Genomic DNA, 23127 nt, shown 5'->3' with positions numbered 1-23127 from the left:
AGCAGGTCGTCCTCGTCTTTGGTGGGAGGACGTCATAAAAAAAGATTGAAAGGACCTACAATGGCAACAGCCGAGGAAGCTGCTCAAAAGACAAATTTTTAATTGTAAGAAGATCGTGGACGGAAAAATGTTTAATTGTAAAATGAATGAAGAACCTACAATGGCAACAGCCGAGGAAGCTGCTCAAAGATCCTATGCCAAAAAACTTGCGGCTGATAGAGAAAGTAAGAAAAGAAAGCTTGCCAAGGAAAAAATAAATAAAGGAAAAAAACTGAAAAATAAAGGAGAAAAACAAAACTAAAAAAAACTAAAAATAAAAATAAAAAAAACTAAAAAGGCAAAAACTCCAAAAAAAAAACTGAAAAGAAAAAAACTTAAAAAACTAAAAAAAGGTAAAAACCAAAAAAAAACTAAAAAGGGTAAAAACACAAAAATTTATTTCATCATATACCAATTCAAAAACGAATGTATATACAGACCGGGACACAAATGACGACCGGGACGGCGACACAGGGAATGTTCGACTAGCAATCACCATCAACAAAGCTCAAGGGCAATCATTAGAATCATGAGGTATAGATCTGAATACGGATTGTTTTTCCCATGGACAGAAAAACTCCCCTGAACTTGGATTATGCTGACATTAATGACGATTTAAGCATCCTAGATGAAAGTGTGAGCAAAATGAATGAACTGTTAGAGGTTTTGCGCATTCAGGGTGCAAGAATAGGTTTGAAAATCAGTGTTAAGAATACTAAGTCACTAAGGCTAGGAATAATTGAAGATGAAAAGGTGACATTGGGTAACAAAAAGATTGATCAGGTGGGCAGCTTCACTTACCTTGGTAGTATTATTAGTAAAGACGTTTGGGAGCAGAGGAGATGTTGAAAGTAGAATAGCCAAGGCTCAGTGTGTTTTTTTTTTCACAGCTAAAAAAAACTTTGGCAGATTAGGAAGATAAGTCTGCAAACCGAGATTAGAATATAAGAAGCTACAGTGATGACAGTGGTTAAATACCCGGCTGACTCACCGTATTTCAAACAGTAGGCTGTATGAAAAATGGTTCAACCATGCTTTCAAGGATTATAATGAAACAATGATGGAGATGGCTAAGGCACGTTGTGCGGATGAAGGATGACAGATTGCCGAAGATTGTCCTTTTCGGCCAACCGTCTAGGGTTAAACGGAAAGCAGGTCGTCCTCGTCTTTGGTGGGAGGACGTCATAAAAAAAAATTGAAAGGACCTACAATGGCAACAGCCGAGGAAGCTGCTCAAAAGACGCTGCTCGTCTTTGGTGGGAGGACGTCATAAAAAAGATTGAAAGGAAATGGGAAGTTCCTGGGAGGGTGTAAAAAAGAGGCTTCAATATATTGGGATGGAGGAGTGTGCGTAGCAGTGTTGATCTCAGGCGGCTTGGTGCTGCGGTGAGTTGTTAGTAATAGTAGTATCTTTGCCTACATGGTATTAAATGGCTCATTTTTCAGTTTTCTTTGTCATTTTCATTTGATTTGGGAAAATTTGCTCCAACTTTGCACCTACCCCCACGATTTTGACGAAATTACGCCACTGTATTTAACTAGTCACTATAATACTGGAAACAAAAATACTCAACGAGGGGCGTAATTTGCTATGGGAGAGAGGGACAACTGCCCCTCTTAGACATTAGTTTGCCCCACCCCATACCAGCTGAAGTTTTGTTGCTTCAAAAATATGTGTTGAAAGCAGTGCTGCAAAAAAAAAGTGTTGATCTCAGGCGGCTTGGTGCTGCGGTGAGTTATTAGTAGTAGTAATATCTTTGCCTACATGGTATTAAATTGCTCATTTTTCAGTTTTCTTTGTCATTTTCACTTGATTTGGGAAAATTGTCTCCAACTTTGTCCCTACCCTTACGATTTTGACGAAATTACGCCACTGCTTTTAAGTAGCCACTAGAATACTGAAAACAAAAATACTAAACCAGGGGCGTAATTTGCTATGGGAGGGGGGAACAACTGCCCCTCTTACACCTTAGATTTCCCCCCAGATGCCAGTTTGCACCACCCCCCACCAGCTGAAAATTTGTTTCTTCAAAAATCTGGTAAAACAAAGATAATCCTTCATAATTGAAGCTTCTACAGAAAGGGGTCAGTTTATTTTTAATATATCTTTACCTTTATGGTAATATATGGCTGATTTTTTAGTTTTCACTGTCATTTCCATTTGATTTGGGAAAAATGGCTCCGATTTCGTCTTCCCTCCAAGATTTAGAGAAAATTACTCCACTACACTCATCCCCACCTTAGTCAAAACTTGTGCTTTTACCACCTCAAAAGACATCCCCACTGATTTTAGGCTATTTTTAAACTCTCATCTCTTCCTATTCTGAGCATTCCAGCCTTTTTTGTAACCCCTCAGACTGGTTAGTTGAAAACTTTCCTCGCAGGCATAAAAATACATACTTCTGCTATTCTTAAATAATAGTGAGTAATAACAAGTTTATTGCAAATTTTATTAAAAATAAGATCTTGCAATTATTTCTTCTTAAAAAAAGAAGTTATTGATTTTGATCCCTTGGCAGCTGTAGCTAAGGACTTTTCCTTCGCTGTTGGTGTCTTCACCTGAAAATGAAGAAGAACTATGTATTAGAAAGTCTGTGGCCTCATCTGTACACAATAAGGAAATAAGGCATATACGGTCCTAGTCGAGTGGCTAGCGACCTGAACTTCCAATTCTATGTTCTACAGGGCCTGGGTCATCGATTATTTGGTTTATGACAGAGATCAGTGGTTTGACTCTGTAAGCTAAGTCAAAGTCAATCGAGCTTTAAATGGGCGCCAGGAGAAGTTCAGAGAAGGTAAAAAAGAAGGGTGTACAAAAGCACTGGATGACTGGCCTTTAGTCCCCAGCACTTCCTGAAGGGTCACAAAACAGAGGTCAGTATTGCCCGCGCCGTTGAGACTATGAAGTCAAACCCATTTTTTATTTTTAATTGCACGCACGTACTATCTAACATTGAACACCAAAATGAGATGCTAAATATACAAGGCGTCATTAGTTCAAAGGCATGGTTTCTACCTGCACTCACTTTCCTACAGTGATTTCTTGTTTTTTTTTAAACAAAATTTTTGTACTACTAGTTGAACCTCTTTCTATAATCTTTAGGCGAATTTGACTTTCAGCATCAAAAGTTGCAATCAGAATTAATAAAATGAATATAATTATTATTATATTTAAAAACATTTGAAAACTGGTCAAACAGATGAATAATTTTAATGAAATGGCAAAAGTAAAATTAGACAGGGCATTTATAGTTACTCTTGCATTTATAGTTACTTTTCTCTAGCCTTGGGATTTCTGGAACATTTGTCGCGTGAGTTTGTAAGAATTGTGATGGAAAACCTGGCCAGGAATTTAACAGGTTTGATATAAACAATATCTTTCAAATGTCTAATACCAAATGGATAAAATTACATCTAATTCAATTTTATATACTTTTTAGAGTTTCGCATGACTAGTTCATTGGCTTATCTTGCAGATAAACGTTATCCATTATTGTATGTTTACTAACTTTATTTATTACTGAAAAACATCATCGTCACTCCAATCCTTCTCGAGCTGAAACTGCACATGGGATGTTTTCTAAAAGAACAGCTGAACCGGGTTTCTCCTGTACAAAGGTTTTCAATATCAAAGGACCAGCGTAGGCCATCTATCATATTTTATATCTCCATGTGTGATGTAGATTCACTTTGTCTATACTGCATTAGCTAAGTAATGATCATTATTTAGAATTTAATTTTTTAGTTGGAAAGAGGCAACCTTTTAATAAATATTGATATCTAAAAAAGAGCCGTCTTGACCGGCATGTGCCCCCTTTTTCTACACGCTCGGGCCTTCGACCTTTGCAAATATAGTCTGACATTCCCTTTCTTCACTCCCTGCGGCAGGTAGGTAGGGTATACGGCCCTCAGACACTTGTTGCCATTAGATCAAATTCGTGTTTTTCTTAAGATTTTATTTTAATGATTTGTCACGCCTATGCCCATTTTCGAAAGTTAAAAAGTGATTATTCTGCATAATTTTTCACGGTTCTAACTTGATTAGTTTAGCGGTTTTTTTTTTCAGTGCACAGGAGAAAGCGTGAACACACACATACGAACACATACTTGGTTTTGAATACCGCATATAAATAAAGGGTGATATCTATATATATAAAAATAAGTTGTCTGTCTGTGTGTCTGTCTGTGGATCAGGTGACGTCATGTTTCTGTGTCGGCTGACGTCATGAAGTTAGTTTTCGTCATTTTTGCTATGACGGTGACGTCATTAAAGATATTTAAGACATATATGTTCACGTAGAAATCTATTAATGTTTAAGTTTAAAATGACTGATGAACTTACAATGGCAAAAGCCGATGAAGATGCTCAAAGAGTCTATGCCAAAAAACTTGCTGCTGATAGAGAAAGTCAGAAAAGAAAGCGTGCCGAGGAATCAAAAGAACAGCAAGGAAACAGGCTTGAGGCTAAAGAACGCAAAACCGCGCAGTTAGATGAAGATCCACCTGGACAGCGAGAGTCAAAACATATCAAAACTGAAAATGATAGCGATGATGATTGGGTTTGGGATTTTGACTCGGATAAGGTCATCAATGCCTACCAGATTTTAGTTAAAAAAACAAAGGTTCGGCAATATGTATTTCATAGTGAAGCTGAAAAATAAAGAAGAAAAAGAAAACTGAAAAAAGAAAAAATGTAAAAAACTAAAAAATACTAAAAAGAAAAAACACTCAAAGAGAAATTACAGACCGGGACACAAATGACGACCGGGACAGAGGGAATATAAATAACGACCGGGACACTCAAAGAGAAATTACAGACTGGGATACCGGGACACAAATGACGACCGGGACACAGGGAATATAAATGACGACCAGGAAACAGGTATTTAAGAATATCGTTCAAAGACAAATTTTTAATTGTAAGAAGACCGTTGAAAGAGAAATTTCTAATTGTAAAATGACTGAACAACCTACAATGGCAACGGTACCACCATCGAAGTAGATAACCAGTGGGTTGTTCCATATTCCCCATTAGTGCGAAACGTCAACCCCAAGTCAAATTCGTGCATTGTTTGGCATCATTTTAACAACTTGCTCTCCATCAGCTCCTACAGAGTTATGGGAAAAATATAAGTCAAAAATGTCCGAAGATATACTCCATCGAAAACAGTTAGAGACGTCAGATATGACTTTTGATTTTACATCAGAAATTTATAACTATACTTTAGTTATTATAGAAGATTTGTGCGTACGTATGGCAAACAAACCTCTTCAGGATTTGGGAATGCCTTCATCTAACCGTATCGCTGCTGTTTCGACATGTGTAGAATTGGATCGTGAAAAAAGTTACAGTACGAATGATCTATTGTCGTATGTACAAAATAACATTTCCAAGTTAAGATCGGAACAAAAAGACATTTATGATACGATAGACTAAATTTCAGGACGTATACAACTACCTGCTGATTTCTGTAATTTAGTGACGTCCAAAAATGAATTGATTGAAAAAGTATTTCCGAATATTCTAAAAAATTATAAAAATAATAAATAGCTTTTAGTTATTATAGAAGATTTGTGCGTACGTATGGCAAACAAATCTCTTCAGGATTTGGGAATGCCTTCACCTAACCGTTTGTTGATGGCGCGTAACTAATATGGCGCGTAGCGACTTACGCGCGCGGGGGGACTTGGGGGGGTGCGCGAAGCGCCACCCCAACAGCTAGTTTTATCGGATCGGACACCGCATATTTGTAGTTAATTTTAATATTTTTACGTGTGCCCATAAATTAGAATTTTTCAGGCAAGCATTCATTTCGTCTGCAGGAGTTAAACTACGTAAAAATTGCGAATATACAACATTCTTGGCTTTCCCATTGTCTGTGCATATACAAAGCCGTATGTACTAATAATGACGTCATATGCAAACGCTCTTTTTACAAACATACAAACATGCATACACACAACTCGTTTTTATATAGATAGATAGATAGGTAGATACAATACAAATTAACTGCGTAAAACTTGCGAATTTACAACATTTTTCGCTGTTCAATTGTCGCTGCATATAAATAGATTGTCAGGTTTACCGACCCTCGAACATGCAACGCACAATTGACCATGGGAAAAACAATCAGTATTAAGATCTATACCCCATTTTTCTAATGATTGACCTTGAGCTTTGTTAATGGTGATTGCAAATGCTAATCGAATTGGGAATTGCAATCTTTTAAATTGAAAAGGGAGATCCGTTGGAATCATGGGAATGCGAGGAATAAGAACAGGCTCACCCTCAAAAGGCCCTGTCAAGATTGTGGCCTCTATTAGGTTTTGCATTGTTTTTTTTTACGGCAAGTCGCGTGCCATTGCAAAGCTTTGGTGGGTTGATATTTCTTAGAAGTATTATTGGTACGCCTATTTTTAGTTGTAGCACGTGTGGTAGAAACCCTGAAAGATCTATGGAATTTAAAAATTCAGATGGATAATTAACCGCTTCATTTGGTTCCAAAACTGTGTCGACTGACTTGTAAAGGACTGCCTGGTCTCGAATCTTGGTCAAAACAATATTGTTGATTTCGTGGACGTCTATATTTTTGGGTGCGAGAATCGCTCTTTCACTTAGCCATTTATTATTTTTATAATTTTTTAGAATATTCGGAAATACTTTTTCAATCAATTCATTTTTGGACGTCACTAAATTACAGAAATCAGCAGGTAGTTGTATACGTCCTGAAATTAAGTCTATCGTATCATAAATGTCTTTTTGTTCCGACGTTAACTTGGAAATGTTATTTTGTACATACGACAATAGATCATTCGTACTGTAACTTTTTTCACGATCCAATTCTACACATGTCGAACCAGCAGCGATACAGTTAGGTGAAGGCATTCCCAAATCCTGAAGAGGTTTGTTTGCCATATGTACGCACAAATCTTCTATAATAACTAAAGTGTATCTATAAATTTCTGATGTAAAATCAAAAGTCATATCTGACGTCTCTAACTGTTTTCGATGGAGTATATCTTCGGACATTTTTGACTTATATTTTTCCCGTAACTCTGTAGGAGCTGATGGAGAGCAAGTTGTTAAAATGATGCCAAACAATGCACGAATTTGACTTGGGGTTGACGTTTCGCACTAATGGGGAATATGGAACAACCCACTGGTTATCTACTTCGATGGTGGTACCGTTGCCATTGTAGGTTCTTCAGTCATTTTACAATTAGAAATTTCTCTTTCAACGGTCTTCTTACAATTAAAAATTTGTCTTTGAACGATATTCTTAAATACCTGTGTCCTGGTCGTCATTTATATTCCCTGTGTCCCGGTCGTCATTTGTGTCCCGGTATCCCAGTCTGTAATTTCTCTTTGAGTGTCCCGGTCGTTATTTATATTCCCTCTGTCCCGGTCGTCATTTGTGTCCCGGTCTGTAATTTCTCTTTGAGTGTTTTTTCTTTTTAGTATTTTTTAGTTTTTTACATTTTTTCTTTTTTCAGTTTTCTTTTTCTTCTTTATTTTTCAGCTTCACTATGAAATACATATCGCCGAACCTTTGTTTTTTTAACTAAAATCTGGTAGGCATTGATGACCTTATCCAAGTCAAAATCCCAAACCCAATCATCATCGCTATCATTTTCAGTTTTGATATGTTTTGACTCTCGCTGTCCAGGTGGATCTTCATCTAACTGCGCGGTTTTGCGTTCTTTAGCCTCAAGCCTGTTTCCTTGCTGTTCTTTTGATTCCTCGGCACGCTTTCTTTTCTGACTTTCTCTATCAGCAGCAAGTTTTTTGGCATAGACTCTTTGAGCATCTTCATCGGCTTTTGCCATTGTAAGTTCATCAGTCATTTTAAACTTAAACATTATTAGATTTCTATGTCAACATATATGTCTTAAATATCTTTAATGACGTCACCGTCATAGCAAAAATGACGACAACTAACTTCATGACGTCAGCCGACACAGAAACATGACGTCACCTGATCCACAGACAGACACACAGACAGACAACTTATTTTTATATATATAGATTCTTTGCTGTACTATTGTCTGTCCATATAAATAGATTGTCAGGTTTACCAACTCTTGAACATGCAACATAATAATTGTCCATGGGAAAACAATCCGTATTCATATCTATACCGCATTTTTCTAACGATTGCCCTTGAGCTTTGTTGATGGTGATTGCTAATCGAACATTCTCTGTGTCCCCGTCGTCATTTAAATATCCCCCTGTGCCCCCGGCGTCCCCGTTGTAGTTGTGTCCCTGTGTCCAGGTCGTCATTTATATTCCCTGTGTCCCGGTCGTCATTTGTGTCCCGGTATCCCAGGCTGTACTTTCCCTTTGAGTGTCCCGGTCGTCATTTATATAGATATATAGATACAGTTTCATTTCAGTTTCTTTTCTTTTTTAGTTTTTTCTTTTCTTAGTTTTTTTTCTTTTTTAGTTTTTCTTTTTTAAGTTTCTTCTTTTTATTGATTTGTTTTCTTCAATTTGTTAATTTTCATTCTAACATTGACACTTGGAAAAATCTTTACGTGCCAAGCAAGCTAAAGCTCCAACAATTTATAATAAACCTCAAAATTTTGGGTATCTGTTTTAAGGTTTTCGAATTACCTTAATCTTTTGTCAAAATATATTGAAATATTTGTACAATTCCCAGTTTTTTTAGTTGTTTAGCTTTTTTTAGTTTTTTTTCTTTTTAGTTTTATTATTTTTTAGTTTTATTTTTAGTTTTTTACCATTTTTCTTTTTTCAGTTTTCTTTTTCTTCTTTATTTTTCAGACGTTATATGCAAACCCTAAATACAAAAATACATACAACTTATTTTTATATATAGATAAGATATAATCTGGCGTAACAGACATAGTGTAACAGACATAAAAGACAGACAACTTATTTTTATATATATAGATTTTTATATATATAGATACAGTTTCTTCTTTAGTTTTTTTTCTTTTTTAGTTTTTTCTTTTTTTTCAGTTTCTTCTTTTTATTGATTTGTTTTCTTCAATTTGTCAATGTTCATTCTAACATTGACACTTGGAAAAATCTTTACGTGCCAAGCATGCTAGAGCTCCAACAATTTATATTAAACCTCAAATTTGGGGTATCTGTTTTAAGATTTTCGAATTACTTTAATCTATTGTCAAAATATATTGAAATATTTGTGCAATTCCCAGTTTTTTTTTAGTTTTTTCTTTTTTTTAGTTTTTAGCTTTTTTCAGTTTTTTTTTTAGTTTTTTTTTTTTTTTAATTTTTTTAATTTTTAGTTTTTTTTTAGTTTTTTCTTTTTAGTTTTTTTTTTAAGTTTTTTACCATTTTTCTTTTTTCGAATTACTTTAATCTATTGTCAAAATATTTCGAAATATTTATGCAATTTTCAGTTTTTACATTCTAGTTTGTTTTCTTTTATATATATAGAAGATATAATCTGGCGTAACAGACAGACAACTTATTTTTATATATATAGATAAGTCGCATGTGTGTTGTATGTTGACTGACGTCATGCATGTTTGTCGACTGACATCATTATAAGGATTGAGCATTATGCCGTCATGAAGTTGTTTGTCGACTCACGTCGTGTTTGTCGACTGACGAAATCACAGACCGGGATACCGGGACACAGGGAATATAAATGACGACCGGGACACTCAAAGAGAAATTACAGACTGGAACACCGGGACTCAAATAACAACCGGGACACAGGGAATAGAAATGACGACCGGGACACAACTACAACGGGGACGCCGGGGGCACAGGGGGGGGATATATGAATGACGACCGGGACACAGGTAATGTTCGATTAGTAATCAACATCAACAAAGCTCAAGGGCAATCATTAGAACAATGAGGTATAGATCTGAATATGGATTGTTTTTCCCATGGACAATTATATGTTGCATGTTCAAGAGTCGGTAAACCTGACAATCTATTTATATGCACAGACAATGGGACAGCGAAGAATGTTGTATATTCGCAAGTTTTACGTAGTTTTGGTCTGTTTGTTGTCATGGCAAAGTTCGCACTAGTTACACCAATTGGTGTGTCAAACTTTGACAGATCAAAACTGTCACTTCTCTCTTGTATAGAGAAGTCAGGCGAGAGTTTGGCCTCAATGTATGAGTGAAATTGGCATCGATACGGCTTGTTGGTCACTAGCCAGTCAGTTGCCTTGATTCAATGCCCCTGTTGAAAAAATGTTAAAAAGTGTGTTTAATTAATTGAAATTATAAATTTGCAACCGGAACCCCTGCCGATAATCCCCAGACCTTATATGAGAGGTCACTATCGAAAAGAAAATTGAGCTTGTTGAATGGAAGCAGTCAACACGGGCTAAAGTGAATCTCAGCCTAGATAAACATGTTGTTGGTATTGGTGTAGCACATGGTTACCGCTTGAGCAACGGTCTAACCATTGACGGCCTTAAGCATCCGTGCACCTGTGTAGCTGTACTGAGTGGATGAGTGTGATTGTATGCAGAATTGGAAACCTTTATAACAAGGAAAGTAGACTAGCATGCCAGTGGGAGAGAGAGAGAGAGAGGTGTTCCCTTTCATTTCCACATGGTCTTGTCTGGAAATGTTTTGGTCTGTTTGTTGTCACGGCAAAGCTTGCATTAGTTACACCAATTGGTGTGTCAAACTTTGACTGATCACAACTGTCACTTCTCTCTTGTATTGAGAAGTCGTGCGAGAGTTTGGCCTCAATTTATGTATAAAATTGACATCAATACGGCTTGTTGGTCACTAGCCCGTTCAGTCGGCTTGATTTTGTGCCCATGTTGAAAAATGTCAAGTGTGTTTAATTAATTAAAATTATAAATTTGCAACCGGAACCCCTGCCGATAATACCCAGACCTTATATGAGGGGGTCACTATCGAAAAGAAAAATTGAGCTTGTTGAATGGAAGCAGTCGACACGGGCTAAAGTGAATCTCAGCCTAGATAAACATGTTGTTGGTATTGGTGTAGCACATGGTTACCGCTTGAGCAACGGTCTAACCATTCACGGCCTTAAGCATCCGTGCACCTTTGTAGCTGTATCTAGTTGATGAGAGAGTTGAATGGAAATAATGAGGAATGGGTAATGGGCTAGTGTGCCAGGAGAGACCCCAAGGAGAGAGAGCCAATGTGCCCTTCATTTCCTTTAGGGATTGTCTGGTTACTTTAGCTCAATTGTTGTCACGGCAAGGTTTGATCAGTTGCACTAAAAAGTGAATTGAATCACACGCCCAATAAAGGAAAATTCTCTTGTGGAAGTGTGTCAAGGAAAAGTCTGTTTGAAATTGGCGAATGTTAGTTGGACCTCCCAACTGCTACCAGCGAGAGGCCTTTTGGTGATTGTTAATGCAAGCGTAGTGATTTTGAAGGCGCTAGGATTGCAAGAGGACTCCTTTCCAATGGGTTAGTACTTTGGAAACACTATAAACTGATGATGGGGTTCAGAGCGATAGGGTTGAGAACCCCTGGGAATTACTCTGATCCAAACATCTGTTGAGCTAGACTAATCTTGGATAGTGTGGAATCCTTGATTCGGTAATGATTTTGGTATCATTGGAGCCTTTGACTAATGGGATTAAAGGGTCTTCAAAGGACATGGCAAGGTGGCCTACTCCTAGAGGGGAATCTCATTGTTTCAATGCGCTTCTAATGTGCCTGATGGTAACGTGAATGTGTTACCTGGTTGATCCTGCCAGTAGCATATGCTTGTCTCAAAGATTAAGCCATGTATGTCTAATTACAAGCCCTCAGTGGGCGAAATAAATCAGTATGGTTCCTTAGACCGTACTATATCCTACTTGGATAACTGTGGTAATTCTAGAGCTAATACATGCACAATAGCCCCAACTTCAAGGAAGGGGTGCTTTTATTAGATCAAGACCAATCGGGCTTCGGCTCGTCTCTTGGTGACTCTGAATAACTATAGCCAATCGCACGGTCTCGCACCGGCGACGTGTCTTTCAAATGTCTGCCTTATCAACTTCCAATGGTAGGCTATGCGCCTACCATGGTTGCAACGGGTAACGGGGAATCGGGGTTCGATTCTGGAGAGGGAGCCTGAGAAACGGCTACCACATCCAAGGAAGGCAGCAGGCGCACAAATTACCCAGCACGGGGAGGTAGTGACGAAAAATAACGATGCAGGACTCATCCGAGGCCCTGTGATTGGAATGAGTACACTTTAAATCCTTTAACGAGGATCCATTGGAGGGCAAGTCTGGTGCCAGCAGCCGCGGTAACTCCAGCTCCAATAGCGTATATTAAAGTTGCTGCGGTTAAAAACCTCGTAGTTGGATATGGGTCTCGGTCGGGTGGTGCCGCCTCACGGTGGTCACTGCCTCGATCGGACTATTCATTGGATCGTTCGGGGTGCTCTTAACCGAGTGTCCTGGGTGGCCGATACGTTTACTTTGAACAAATAAGAGTGCTTAAAGCAGGTGCACCGGGCCTGAATATCACAGCATGGAATGATGGAATAGGACCTCGATCTTATTATGTTGGTTTTCTGGACTTCAGGTAATGGTTAACAGAGACAGACGGGGGCATTCGTACTGCGACGCTAAAGGTGAAATTCTTGGACCGTCGCAAGACGAACAACTGCGAAAGCATTTGCCAAGAATGTTTTCATTAATCAAAAACGAAAGTTAGAGGTTCGAAGGCGATCAGATACCGCCCTAGTTCTAACCATAAATGATGCCAACCAGCGATCCGCGGACGTTACTTGAATGACTCCGCGGGCAGCTTCCGGGAAATCAAAGTGTTTGGGTTCCGGGGGAAGTATGGTTACAAAGCTGAAACTTAAAGGAATTGACGGAAGGGCACCACCAGGAGTGGAGCCTGCGGCTTAATTTGACTCAACACGGGAAACCTCACCAGGCCCGGACACTGGAAGGATTGACAGATTGAGAGCTCTTTCTTGATTCAGTAGGTGGTGGTGCATGGCCGTTATTAGTTGGTGGAGCAATTTGTCTGGTTAATTCCAATAACGAACGAGACTCTAGCCTGATAAATAGACGATGGGTCCTAGTGGTGGATCGCTCTTCTTAGAGGGACAAGTGGCGTCTAGCCATATGAGAGTGAGCAATAACAGGTCTGTGATGCCCTTAGATGTCCTGGGCCGCACGCACAGTACGCTGGAAGAATCAGCGCGTCCTCCCTGTCCGAGAGGACCGGGTAACCGCTGAACCTCTTCCGTGGTTGGGATTGGGGACTGCAAGGATCCCCATGAACCAGGAATCCCTAGTAGGCGCAAGTCATTAGCTTGCATCGATTACGTCCCTGCCCTTTGTACACACCGCCCGTCGCTACTACCGATTGAATGATTTAGTGAGAACTTCGGACGACTCGCCAGGGCAGCCTCCGGGCCGCTCGTGGTGTGTTTGAAAGTTGTTCAAACTTGATCCTTTAGAGGAAGTAAAAGTCGTAACAAGGTTTCCGTAGGTGAACCTGCGGAGGGATCATTAGCGTTTGATAAAAGAGAAGGAGACTTCTTGGCCATGTGTGGTCAGTAGTTTTTTCCGAATCGTTGTTATTGATACACGTCCCCGTGTTTGATGTTTGAGGTGCACAAGTAGGTTTTGCCTATTGTGAGGGGGTGGTACCCTTGTGCAGCATCATTCATGGGGGCCATTCGTTGAACAATGGAGTGTTCAACGGAGTCTTGAGGAATGGTGGGCTTTGACGGCAGTCCATTGTGGTGGATTTGCCTAAAAAGTTTGGTTTGTTGATTTAATGGAGAATCAGTGAGACCATTGACTGACTTTGAGGACTTGAACTAGCTCTGTAGTGGGGGCTCTCAGAGGAGTGGGAGCATGCAAAGCTTGCGAAGGTAACCAATCAATGGAATTACTTCGACGTCCCTGTTGAGACAAACCCAACACTGAGGTGAGTGTTGCTGCCTATGTTTGTGGGGGATCTCGAGATGATATACTGGGTTATTGTCTCGAGGTCTTGGTATCTGTGGCCATTATTCTAGGATGGTAATGGGATTTTTGGCAGCACTACTAGATTGGGACCTTGCTTTTGCAGACAGGGGCTCTTGTGAGGAAACGAGAACCTGCAAAGCTTGTGACACATCTTGAGTTGTGTACGAGGGCCAAAGTCATGCCATCTGAAAAATAATGGACATTAGATTACTAACACTGTGGTAGTTGCTGCCCCAGCAACATTTTGGGGGGGCCCGGGAAGCACTCTTTACCCTTCCTGAGGGCCCAAGTGGTGCGAGACGAAGGGAGTGGCTTGGTCAAAAGAGAGGCGCGGAAGTCCTCAGGTGAGCCAAAGTCTTGCACTGCGACTGCACTAATGTAGCATCGATTTTGCAAGCAATATGCCAACATGCTCTTGAAATCTCGATGTATATTTTCTACGTGTGAAATCGTAGTGAAAAATAGTCATATTGGGGACTAGAGTGGCTCTGTGATTCAAGGATCATGGATACCACTCCACGAGACTAAAGGGAGCGAAGGTGAGCTTGCCCCAATAGAGCATGGCTTTAGGTGTGCAAGGGTACAATTGCGTTGGCCTTGTTTGAAGGAGAATTTGAAACATTCATTAGAATGACCCTGGAGGATGGATCACTTGGCTCACATTACGAGGACGAACGCAGCTAGACGCGTGATTCCATGCGAACTGCAGGACACATGGAACGTCTATATTTTGAACGCAAATTGCATGTCCAGCCTTTGAGCTTGGACTATGTCTGGCTGAGAGACGGATGTTTTTATCATATGGTATTTGGGTGCCGTCACTGCGAGGCTCCTTGCTTCTATAGGGCCGTTGATTTCAACGCCTATAGAGAATGCAAGCGATCTCGTCAAGTTTTGTGTCAACTGTTTATGTTGAGAGGATTTGGTACTTGGGATCCCCCCCATGGGATCTATATTTTTAGACGAAACCCCAGAAGGACTCAAGGTTGAAAAGATAATTACCCGTTAGCTGATTAACCTGCTTATATGCGTAACTAGTACTAACCAGGAAAAAAAGCCGCGGAAAAGAACTTTAAGTAGTACCGATGCTTTAAAACCCAACCAAGACCAAGTACCTAGGAGACAAGAATTTCGGATTCCAAATGAAACCCAAAGTTTACCAAACCTCTCGGTAATAGACCATGAGCTAAACGAAATAATCATTGAATCCGCAATAACAAATGCAATAAGGAACTTACAATATAGTACCTTAAGTTCTTTATTACGAGTTCCCGTCATTCTTAAAGACGACTTCATTATACACGTTTTGAAGTCAGGTTTTGGGGTGGCGCGAGGGGATTTAATCTTAGATATAGAAGAGGTTTATGTAAAACCCATCTTCCTCCTAACAGTACTCTGAGCAAGGAATATCCTTTAAGACCATGTCAAAGTGCAAAACAAACAGTGTTTTGCAATTTAATGAATTTAATCAACAGTTTTATTCATTGAATAAAATTTATTTGTTTTGTTCAAATAATCTTGTTCGAACAAAACACATAAAGTAAATTCGTGTATGGACTGTTTATTTTGTGAATTGGCATATTGTTGTATATTAATATAGGTTTATACTAATATTACCACAGTCGTTGTAGTCCCAAGCCACTTGAAGCCAGAAAAGGTACCCCTTCTCCTCCCCGGCCCAATCTGTTCAAAGCTTCACATGAATCATGTATTTTCTACATATCCTCACTTGTGACGTCTTCTTACCCCATTCGATACCGTCCTCCTTTTTGATTGGCCCCAGACATATAGCGAAAGAAAGTTCTAGCCACTTTTACCTATTACTCGGACCTTTATGAATATTTTTAATGTTCACTGAACATGTACGAATATTTTATTCACGTTTCTACCTGCACCAGACGAGGCAGGGCATTGTGGGCCTTGCCAGGAAGTTCTTGGGGGTGGTTGGTGAAAAGTAGTACCAGGAGCTTTGTTTTCACCGACTTCTGATGGTAATTTGCCCCTTTTCATCTGTTTAAATGTGTTTAAACGAACGTACGAACGAAATCCGAATTTGTTAACCGAATAGTTTGATGTCCAGGGATATCCATACTTCTTCTTAGCTGCATAAAAACGCCACTATTACCCATGCTCGGACCTCAGATACAGATACAGTTTGGCCCAAGATACAGAGTGAAGAAACACGAGAAATAACCACCTATCATCTGTTACCCATAAATTGTGATCTAGCCATTATATCTTTCTTTCAATACAGCAATAGGAAGTGGAATCAAACTACAATTTTCATTCAGCCGTTTGTTTAATTTGCTGTCATTTAGAATAGTACGTAAAACACTTCTTACACTAATCTTCTAGAAAACCTTTAGGACGTTTCTGTCGAACTTTCAAAGCGCCTACGCTTCAGAACCCTACCTGGCTCCTGTGATTACCGTGGCTTTCAGAATCATAATCTTAGTTTACAGACTTATCTTTCAATTGCTCCAAACTTTCTTAGCTGCGAAAAAACACCATTTTGTTTTTACACCTTTAACATCTTTACTGATAATACTAGACAGGTAAGTGAAGCTATTCATTTCATTGATCTTCTCGCGACCCAACATCATAGTTTTTTCTTTGTAACCCAAACTTAGCGAAAAAAAAGTCAACATTTATAAATATGTTACTGTTTTTTTATTTTTAAATTTGTTTGGCTATTCCTTTTTCCCTTAATTATCAGGTAGTTGTTTTTTCGCTTTATTTTTACTTTTGATTTTCCAAATTTTCACCTTTGTTTGGGAATCTGTTTTTCGCTTAATTATTTTTTCGCTTACTTTGTACATTAGTTTTTTCGCTTAATTTTTACATTTGTTTGGGCATCTATTTTCGATAATTTTTTATAAATTCTTCATCCCCTTTCTATTTCTCTGTAATTTGGCACCAACTACCACCAAAAATTGAACAACTGCAGTTAGGGGTATTTTTATTAAAAATTGAAATCCCAATTTTCCTAATGTTTAAAGATACACATTTGGCTGAGAACGATTATTTTTAATCAATTTCAGCCATTATATTTCATTTACACTATCTTTGGGGCTTTAACAATAGGATTTTAAGTGCACGTGTTATAGCAAAACATTGCGAGGCATCAGTTATAGTGATTTGATGGTGAACCTGATCTTTTCCATTTATTGTTTTCATCTGTTTTCCTCACCCATATGCATTGACATCAATTGGGAGAGGAGGGGGGCATGTGCATCTCCCTGTATTTTGTGCCCTCTTCCCTCTAAGTTTCAATATATATTCATTTGGGGAAATTTTTAATAATAAAAAAAAAAAAATGCCTTTTTTGTTATTTTCAAAAGGAAAATTGAAAAAAGTGACGAATCATTAAGTCTTTGGTTACAACTCTTGTTTTAAGTCTGTTTTTATATAGCCTTCTTTAACTAGACAGGCACTTCACGTTATTTTTTTGCACAAGTTTCAAAATTCTATGAGATTTGTTTTCGTAGCTTATGTTTAGGGTTAGGTGTAACCTGGAGTATAGCTACCAATTGCGATTCAAATTAACACGATAATTCTTTTTATTAGACCAATTCCTTCAAAAACCGTTTAGAAGTTTTGGCTACCAGTACAACCAAGTCAGCCTGGAATATATTATGTGTGTGCCATAAAAATTGAAGAAAACTTAATTTACTTAAATTTTTGGACCCAATCTAAAATTCCTTTGTGTTAAATTTCTTTGTCTATACGACAAAGTAAGAATACGGACATTTTAAATATTTATGCGTCATTCATTAAGTAGGCTCTAGGCTATCACCTTTCACTAAGAACGTACTTACAAAACTGAATCTCAACCCTTACTCATTACCTTACACTTTATGATCCCATATTTCCCATTTTTGTAGCCATAGCTACTAGTATATGACGAATACTATAGCCGTAAAGGCATTTTCGATTTCTTTGAATATTTGGCCGTTAAGTAATATATTTTTGAAGATTTGATCAGCTAAATAGATGAAGTTGTACAAAAGCGTTTAAAACATACCTTGCCATTGGAATTCGTCAATGCAGATGAATAATCTTCAATGGGCTGCACTTTAATCCTTTTAGAATTTGGCTCGGAGTCACCATTTACGTCTTCAAGAAGCGGTGGCTCATCAGGAGCTACTCCTAGAGTCGAGTGGAGCTTCTCAGATAGCTCTGGTACAATGTATTCAGAAATGATGCCAAGAGCGTATCTAAGATGAGCTTCTGAAAAAAGAACTCGAGCTTATTACGGAACCACCTTACTTATTTTATTGACTTAATCAATACCTTAGAATATTACATGGTTACAGTTTTCGCATTCCTAAAATGGAAACACGCTGTTTTAGTGAACGATATGCGAACAAAATGCGAGCAATTGTCATAAGAATTAAACTTAATATGATTCCAATTCTTGATTTTAATAGCACTCCAGCCCATTTCTTTGTCTAATATGCATGCAAACGTTTTCTTCTTCTTCTAGTAGCTTCATGAATAGTGAGGGGTCTTCAATTGATTCCTACACCAAGTAATCGCAATAAACACAGCTAATAAAAGAAAGCACCAATTCAAATAGAGAGACAGTTTTATCACAGCAGCGGAGAAAAAAATTTTTGCTTGGATCCAAATTGTGATCGTTTTTCCGATATTCGTTAGGAAAATGTCCTGGAAGTGAATCCAAATTAGCCAAGCTTTCTATCAAAAAGGGTACATCTGCATTATCTTACGACGGCTAAGACTATTAAGTAGAAACTTCGAGGGTTATAGTACCGCTGCCACTACAACTACTATTAATTCCACTACTACTACCACTGCTACTAATACCTTTACTACATCCACCACTACTACTACTACCGCTGCTAAGCTACTACTAGCCTACTACCACTACTCTAACTACTACAACTACAAATAATACTGCCACTACTACTTATACTACGGCTACTACTACTACTACTACACTACTACTACTACTACTACTACTACTACTACTACTACTACTAAGATTAATTGCGACTTGAGACTACTTGTAACTGCAACTACTTCCTAATGGGACTCTGACTTACTTGTGACAGCGATTACTCCCGACTGCGACTACTCACAAGTGTGACTGCAACTACTTGCGACTGCCACACCGTTTCATATCCCATAAAGGCGCATCTCCATTTTTTTTGAATATTGGGTTTTTCAGAATATATTCTGTTTACATAAAATCCTCAGTAATATTACATATGAAGCAATTTCTTTACTGTGCAATACATCTTGTACTGACACTCTGCCAGAGTTTCAAAGTAAAAAAAAACTTCTAGGCATCGAATATTTAAAAATTGTATGTATTAAACTGTAAAACATAACAAATTGCTTTCTTTTTGTACCTCCCCTAGATCATCAATTAAACAAACTTAAATACCCCTTAGCAAGGTATGGAAACGCAATCCCCCCACACAAACACAAAAAATCATTGTGATCCACTTGAAATTTGTCCAAAGTAGTATAATACAGTCGTTATTCGAAAACTTGCAAATTAGTCATAAATGACTAATTTCCCTAACTCTCCATTACCAACTGATTCACAGAGTCACTTGGTAAAACGGAGTAAAATTTGTCAAAGGTTTTTGAAAGGAATTGTTTATGGATACTTTTAGGTACCCGTCTGACTACCGTATTTCAAACAGTACAAAAAATAAATAGATAACCAAATTAACAAGTTTATTTAAAAAAAAGGTAAAAAAGAGAAGAAAAATCAAAGTAGAGTGCCAGAAAAAATTTGTCCCTTCCCCTGCATCCGCTCCTGGTGGCTTTGATGTAATTTAATTGTTTTCCCATTTTTTCATTACGGAGTAAATTTTTACAAACTCGTAACTTTTGTTTGGCATTTTTGAAATTAATGGATTCTATATATATATACCCTTCAGAATCTAGCACGACTACAGCGCCAGTAATCTGTCCAGTATAACAATTTTCCACCACTAAATATAGACTAAGTACAATTTTAATTAAAAAATTGTAATTGAAGTCTCTTATTTTGTAATTAAAAGAGGTGAGGTCTAAGAACTACAGTTTTCTATATATAAGTTAAATCTAGAAAAAGATACAAGGCCACAATATTGGTAGGCAATAACTAGTGACTAATCAAGTGTTAATACAAGATTTTCAAACCAACTTCTTGCCATTACGATTTTTTCTTTCGTAAACCAAGTGAGGCAATAAAATCAAGGGAAACCACATACTATTCATCAATCTTGGCTATTTCTTAACAGGTATGACTATGCTTTGGCTTAGACATCAACCCAAGCCAGGATGTATGTAGGGTGGTAGGGGCCTAAGAGTCTGCCCCCCCCCCGCAAAACACTAAATTTTCTTGAATTTCTAAGCACTTCTTGTTCAAATTATCAAAAAAATGGTTTCTTTTCATTATTGAGCCCCCAAAAAGAATTATCAGGTACGTGCCTGAGCTTCAGGTCTCCGATAAACAGATGCCTTTCACTAGGGCAATATGCTTTTCAATATTAGCTTTTCAACAATCTTCAACATGCTTTTCAACAATTTTCAAAAAAATCTCATTTTAGCTGAGAAGAAGACAGTAAAGTTAGAATACAAAACCAAATATTTCAGTGAAAATTAAATAGTTCATTACTTTTTCGTGGGGGTGCTCTCTTTGTAACAGAACTTATTGAATGTAAACATTCACTTTTGCATAATTTGACTTTTTGCGTCGATTTGCACTTTTGCGTCGATTTGACAAGAAAATACTTGGTCGGCTATATAGCTCGTTTTTACCTCCTCTCCCCATGTTCTTTTATGGTACAATTATGAGTTTTTTTTTTTTTTAATCTGATCAGAACGTCAATAAATTCGGCCTATCTTTTTAAATTGTGTAAGTATTTTCTCTGTGTTCCTACCTAACCTGGTAACAGTTATATCTCCAAACGTTAAGGAGTTTTTGAGATATGTGATAAGATGGATGCACTAGTAGCCAGCTTCAGACAGTGATCTGAATCAGTCAGGTTAGTGTTTGCGACGATAAATGTTTTTGTTATGTATGTTTCTTTCTCATTTTTCATTTTACTCGTCTTGGTACATTTTTGTGTGCATAGAAGACTTAAAGATATATCAATATTATCCCACAGAGGTGTACAAGTTTTGCATTGACAAGCTACGTTTTAAAGCATTTTGCAGCAATCTTACCTTATACATCCAAACTGATTAATATCCCTAATTCTACGAATTTTATAGAGAACCATTTTATTTTTAGTAGTACATCAACCACTGTGAAAGAAGTGGATAGATCTCTGCTTGGTACTACAGGGCGTGGGATATAAATCCTGGCAGCCACAAGGTTAGGCAATAGGCTTTGTTCTTCAAAAACAAGAGCTAAGAGCTCATATAGCACTTGTGACGAGGTCGGAAGAGCCAAGAGCTCATATGGCATGAGCTCTAGAAAAATTCTAAGAATCAATAGATTGATTTAAAAGGAAAATTCGAGGCTTAAAGCCGGTCGGGATTTAAAATGAGAGCTCTGAGACACAAGGTCTTTTTAAATATCAAAATTCATTAATATCCGATCACCCATTCGTAAGATAAAGAAACCTCAATTTTCACGTTTTCCAAGATTTCCAGTTTTTTCCCTCCAACTCCCACCAACGTCACCAGATCTGGTCACGATTTAAAATAAGAGCTCTGAAGTACAAGATTCTTCTAAATGTGAAATTTCATTAAGATCTGATCACCCGCTCGTAAGTTACAAATGCCTCAATATTTTCTAATTTTTCTCAATTACAACCCCCCCCCCCCCCCCCAACTCCCCCAAAGAGAGCGGATAAGGCCCGGTTGTGTCAGTCACATATCTTGGACTTGTGCTTATTCTTCCCACTAAGTTTCATCCTGATCTCTCCAATCTAGGCGTTTCCCAAGATTTCCGTTATCCCCCCCCAGCTCCCCCAAATGACACTGGATCCGGTCGAGGAATATAAATCAGAGATCTGAGTTACGAGGTCCTTGTAAAAATGAAATTTCATTAAGATCTGATCACTCATGTGTAAATTAAAAATACCTTCTTTTTTCTATTTTTCAGAATTAACCCTCCCCAAGCCCCCCAATGAGAGCGGATCCGTTTCGGTTATGTCAATCACGCATTTAGGATTTGTGCTTAGTTTTTCCACCAAGTTCATCCCGATCCCTCCACTCTAAACGTTTCCAAGATTTTAGGTTTCCCCCTCCAACTCCCCCCAATGTCACCGGATCCGGTCGAGATTCAAAATAAGAGCTCCGAGACACGACATCCTTCTAAATATCAAATTTCATTGAGATTCGATTACCCGTAGTAAGTTAAAAATAACCTTGGTTAATACCAAGTGCCATAAAAAACGACCACAGTAACGTTAATAATTTTCGTCGCCAAGCTGGCCAGAAGGACTTGTACCTTGTTTCGAGCATCCGTGCACCAAACAACTAACAAAGCCATGCCTGGCTAGATTAGATAACAGAGCTTTGGAATCTCATAATTGGGGTTCGAGTTCGACATACAATTCTATTCCCTCGGTAAATAGTAGCACATTGGAATTTCTATCTTTTTTTTTTATTCAAATTTGGATAAAGGGGAGGTTTTTTTTTTCTCTTTGTAAATGAATATTTCCAAAGTTATAGTTTTTTGATTGTACCTTGTTTTGTCTTAAGGGAGGGAAATTGGATTGAAACTTGCGATTTTTCTAAGAGGGGGAAGGTGTCACGGCAAGCTCGAGTTTTAAGTGGGACGAAGCAAACTTTTCCCCGACCCTTACAAAAGAATTATCGGCTAGCCGTTTGTCCCTTTATATGGCAACTATGACAGTTTATACTGCTCGTAAATAAATGAATACCTTCACTGGCTGTCCCATTCTGATTAGAAATGTAATTGCTTGACTTGCTTCCATGTGAAACATTTATGTTCTCCTTTCTTAAATGTTGAGCCAATTTCTTTGCTTTCTTCTTTAGATATTCAATCGTCTTTTCTTCGTTATATTTAAAAGCATTTAAAGACTTGTCACCTGCAATTTAATGAAGTTGCTTAAAAATACTGAAAGAAAAACATCCACGGAGGGAAATATATTCCTATTTTAAATTATATAGCTTTTCTTCATTGTATTTGCGAACATTTAACACTATTGATAACTAATCTGCCATC

General features: G+C 38.0%; 1 protein-coding gene and 1 pseudogene across 1 annotated transcript; one reads left to right on the top strand and one right to left on the bottom strand.

Annotated features, from left to right (window-relative positions):
• Window positions 1-2461: 2461 nt before the first annotated feature.
• Window positions 2462-22990, bottom strand: LOC136042973 (uncharacterized; the record flags this gene model as incomplete). The annotated part of the gene is made up of 3 exons (XM_065727871.1): window positions 2462-2598; window positions 17989-18194; window positions 22823-22990. Coding segments are annotated over 3 exons (461 nt in total), but the record flags the coding sequence as incomplete, so codon positions are not given.
• Window positions 14597-14751, top strand: LOC136042974 (5.8S ribosomal RNA; annotated as a pseudogene).
• Window positions 22991-23127: the final 137 nt, after the last annotated feature.

Source organism: Artemia franciscana, unplaced genomic scaffold (assembly GCF_032884065.1).
Source record: "Artemia franciscana unplaced genomic scaffold, ASM3288406v1 Scaffold_2634, whole genome shotgun sequence".
In the NCBI taxonomy this organism is placed as follows: Eukaryota; Metazoa; Arthropoda; class Branchiopoda; order Anostraca; family Artemiidae; genus Artemia; species Artemia franciscana.
The sequence above is the reverse complement of the archived record's forward strand: the minus strand, read 5'-3'. Positions and strand labels throughout refer to the sequence as shown.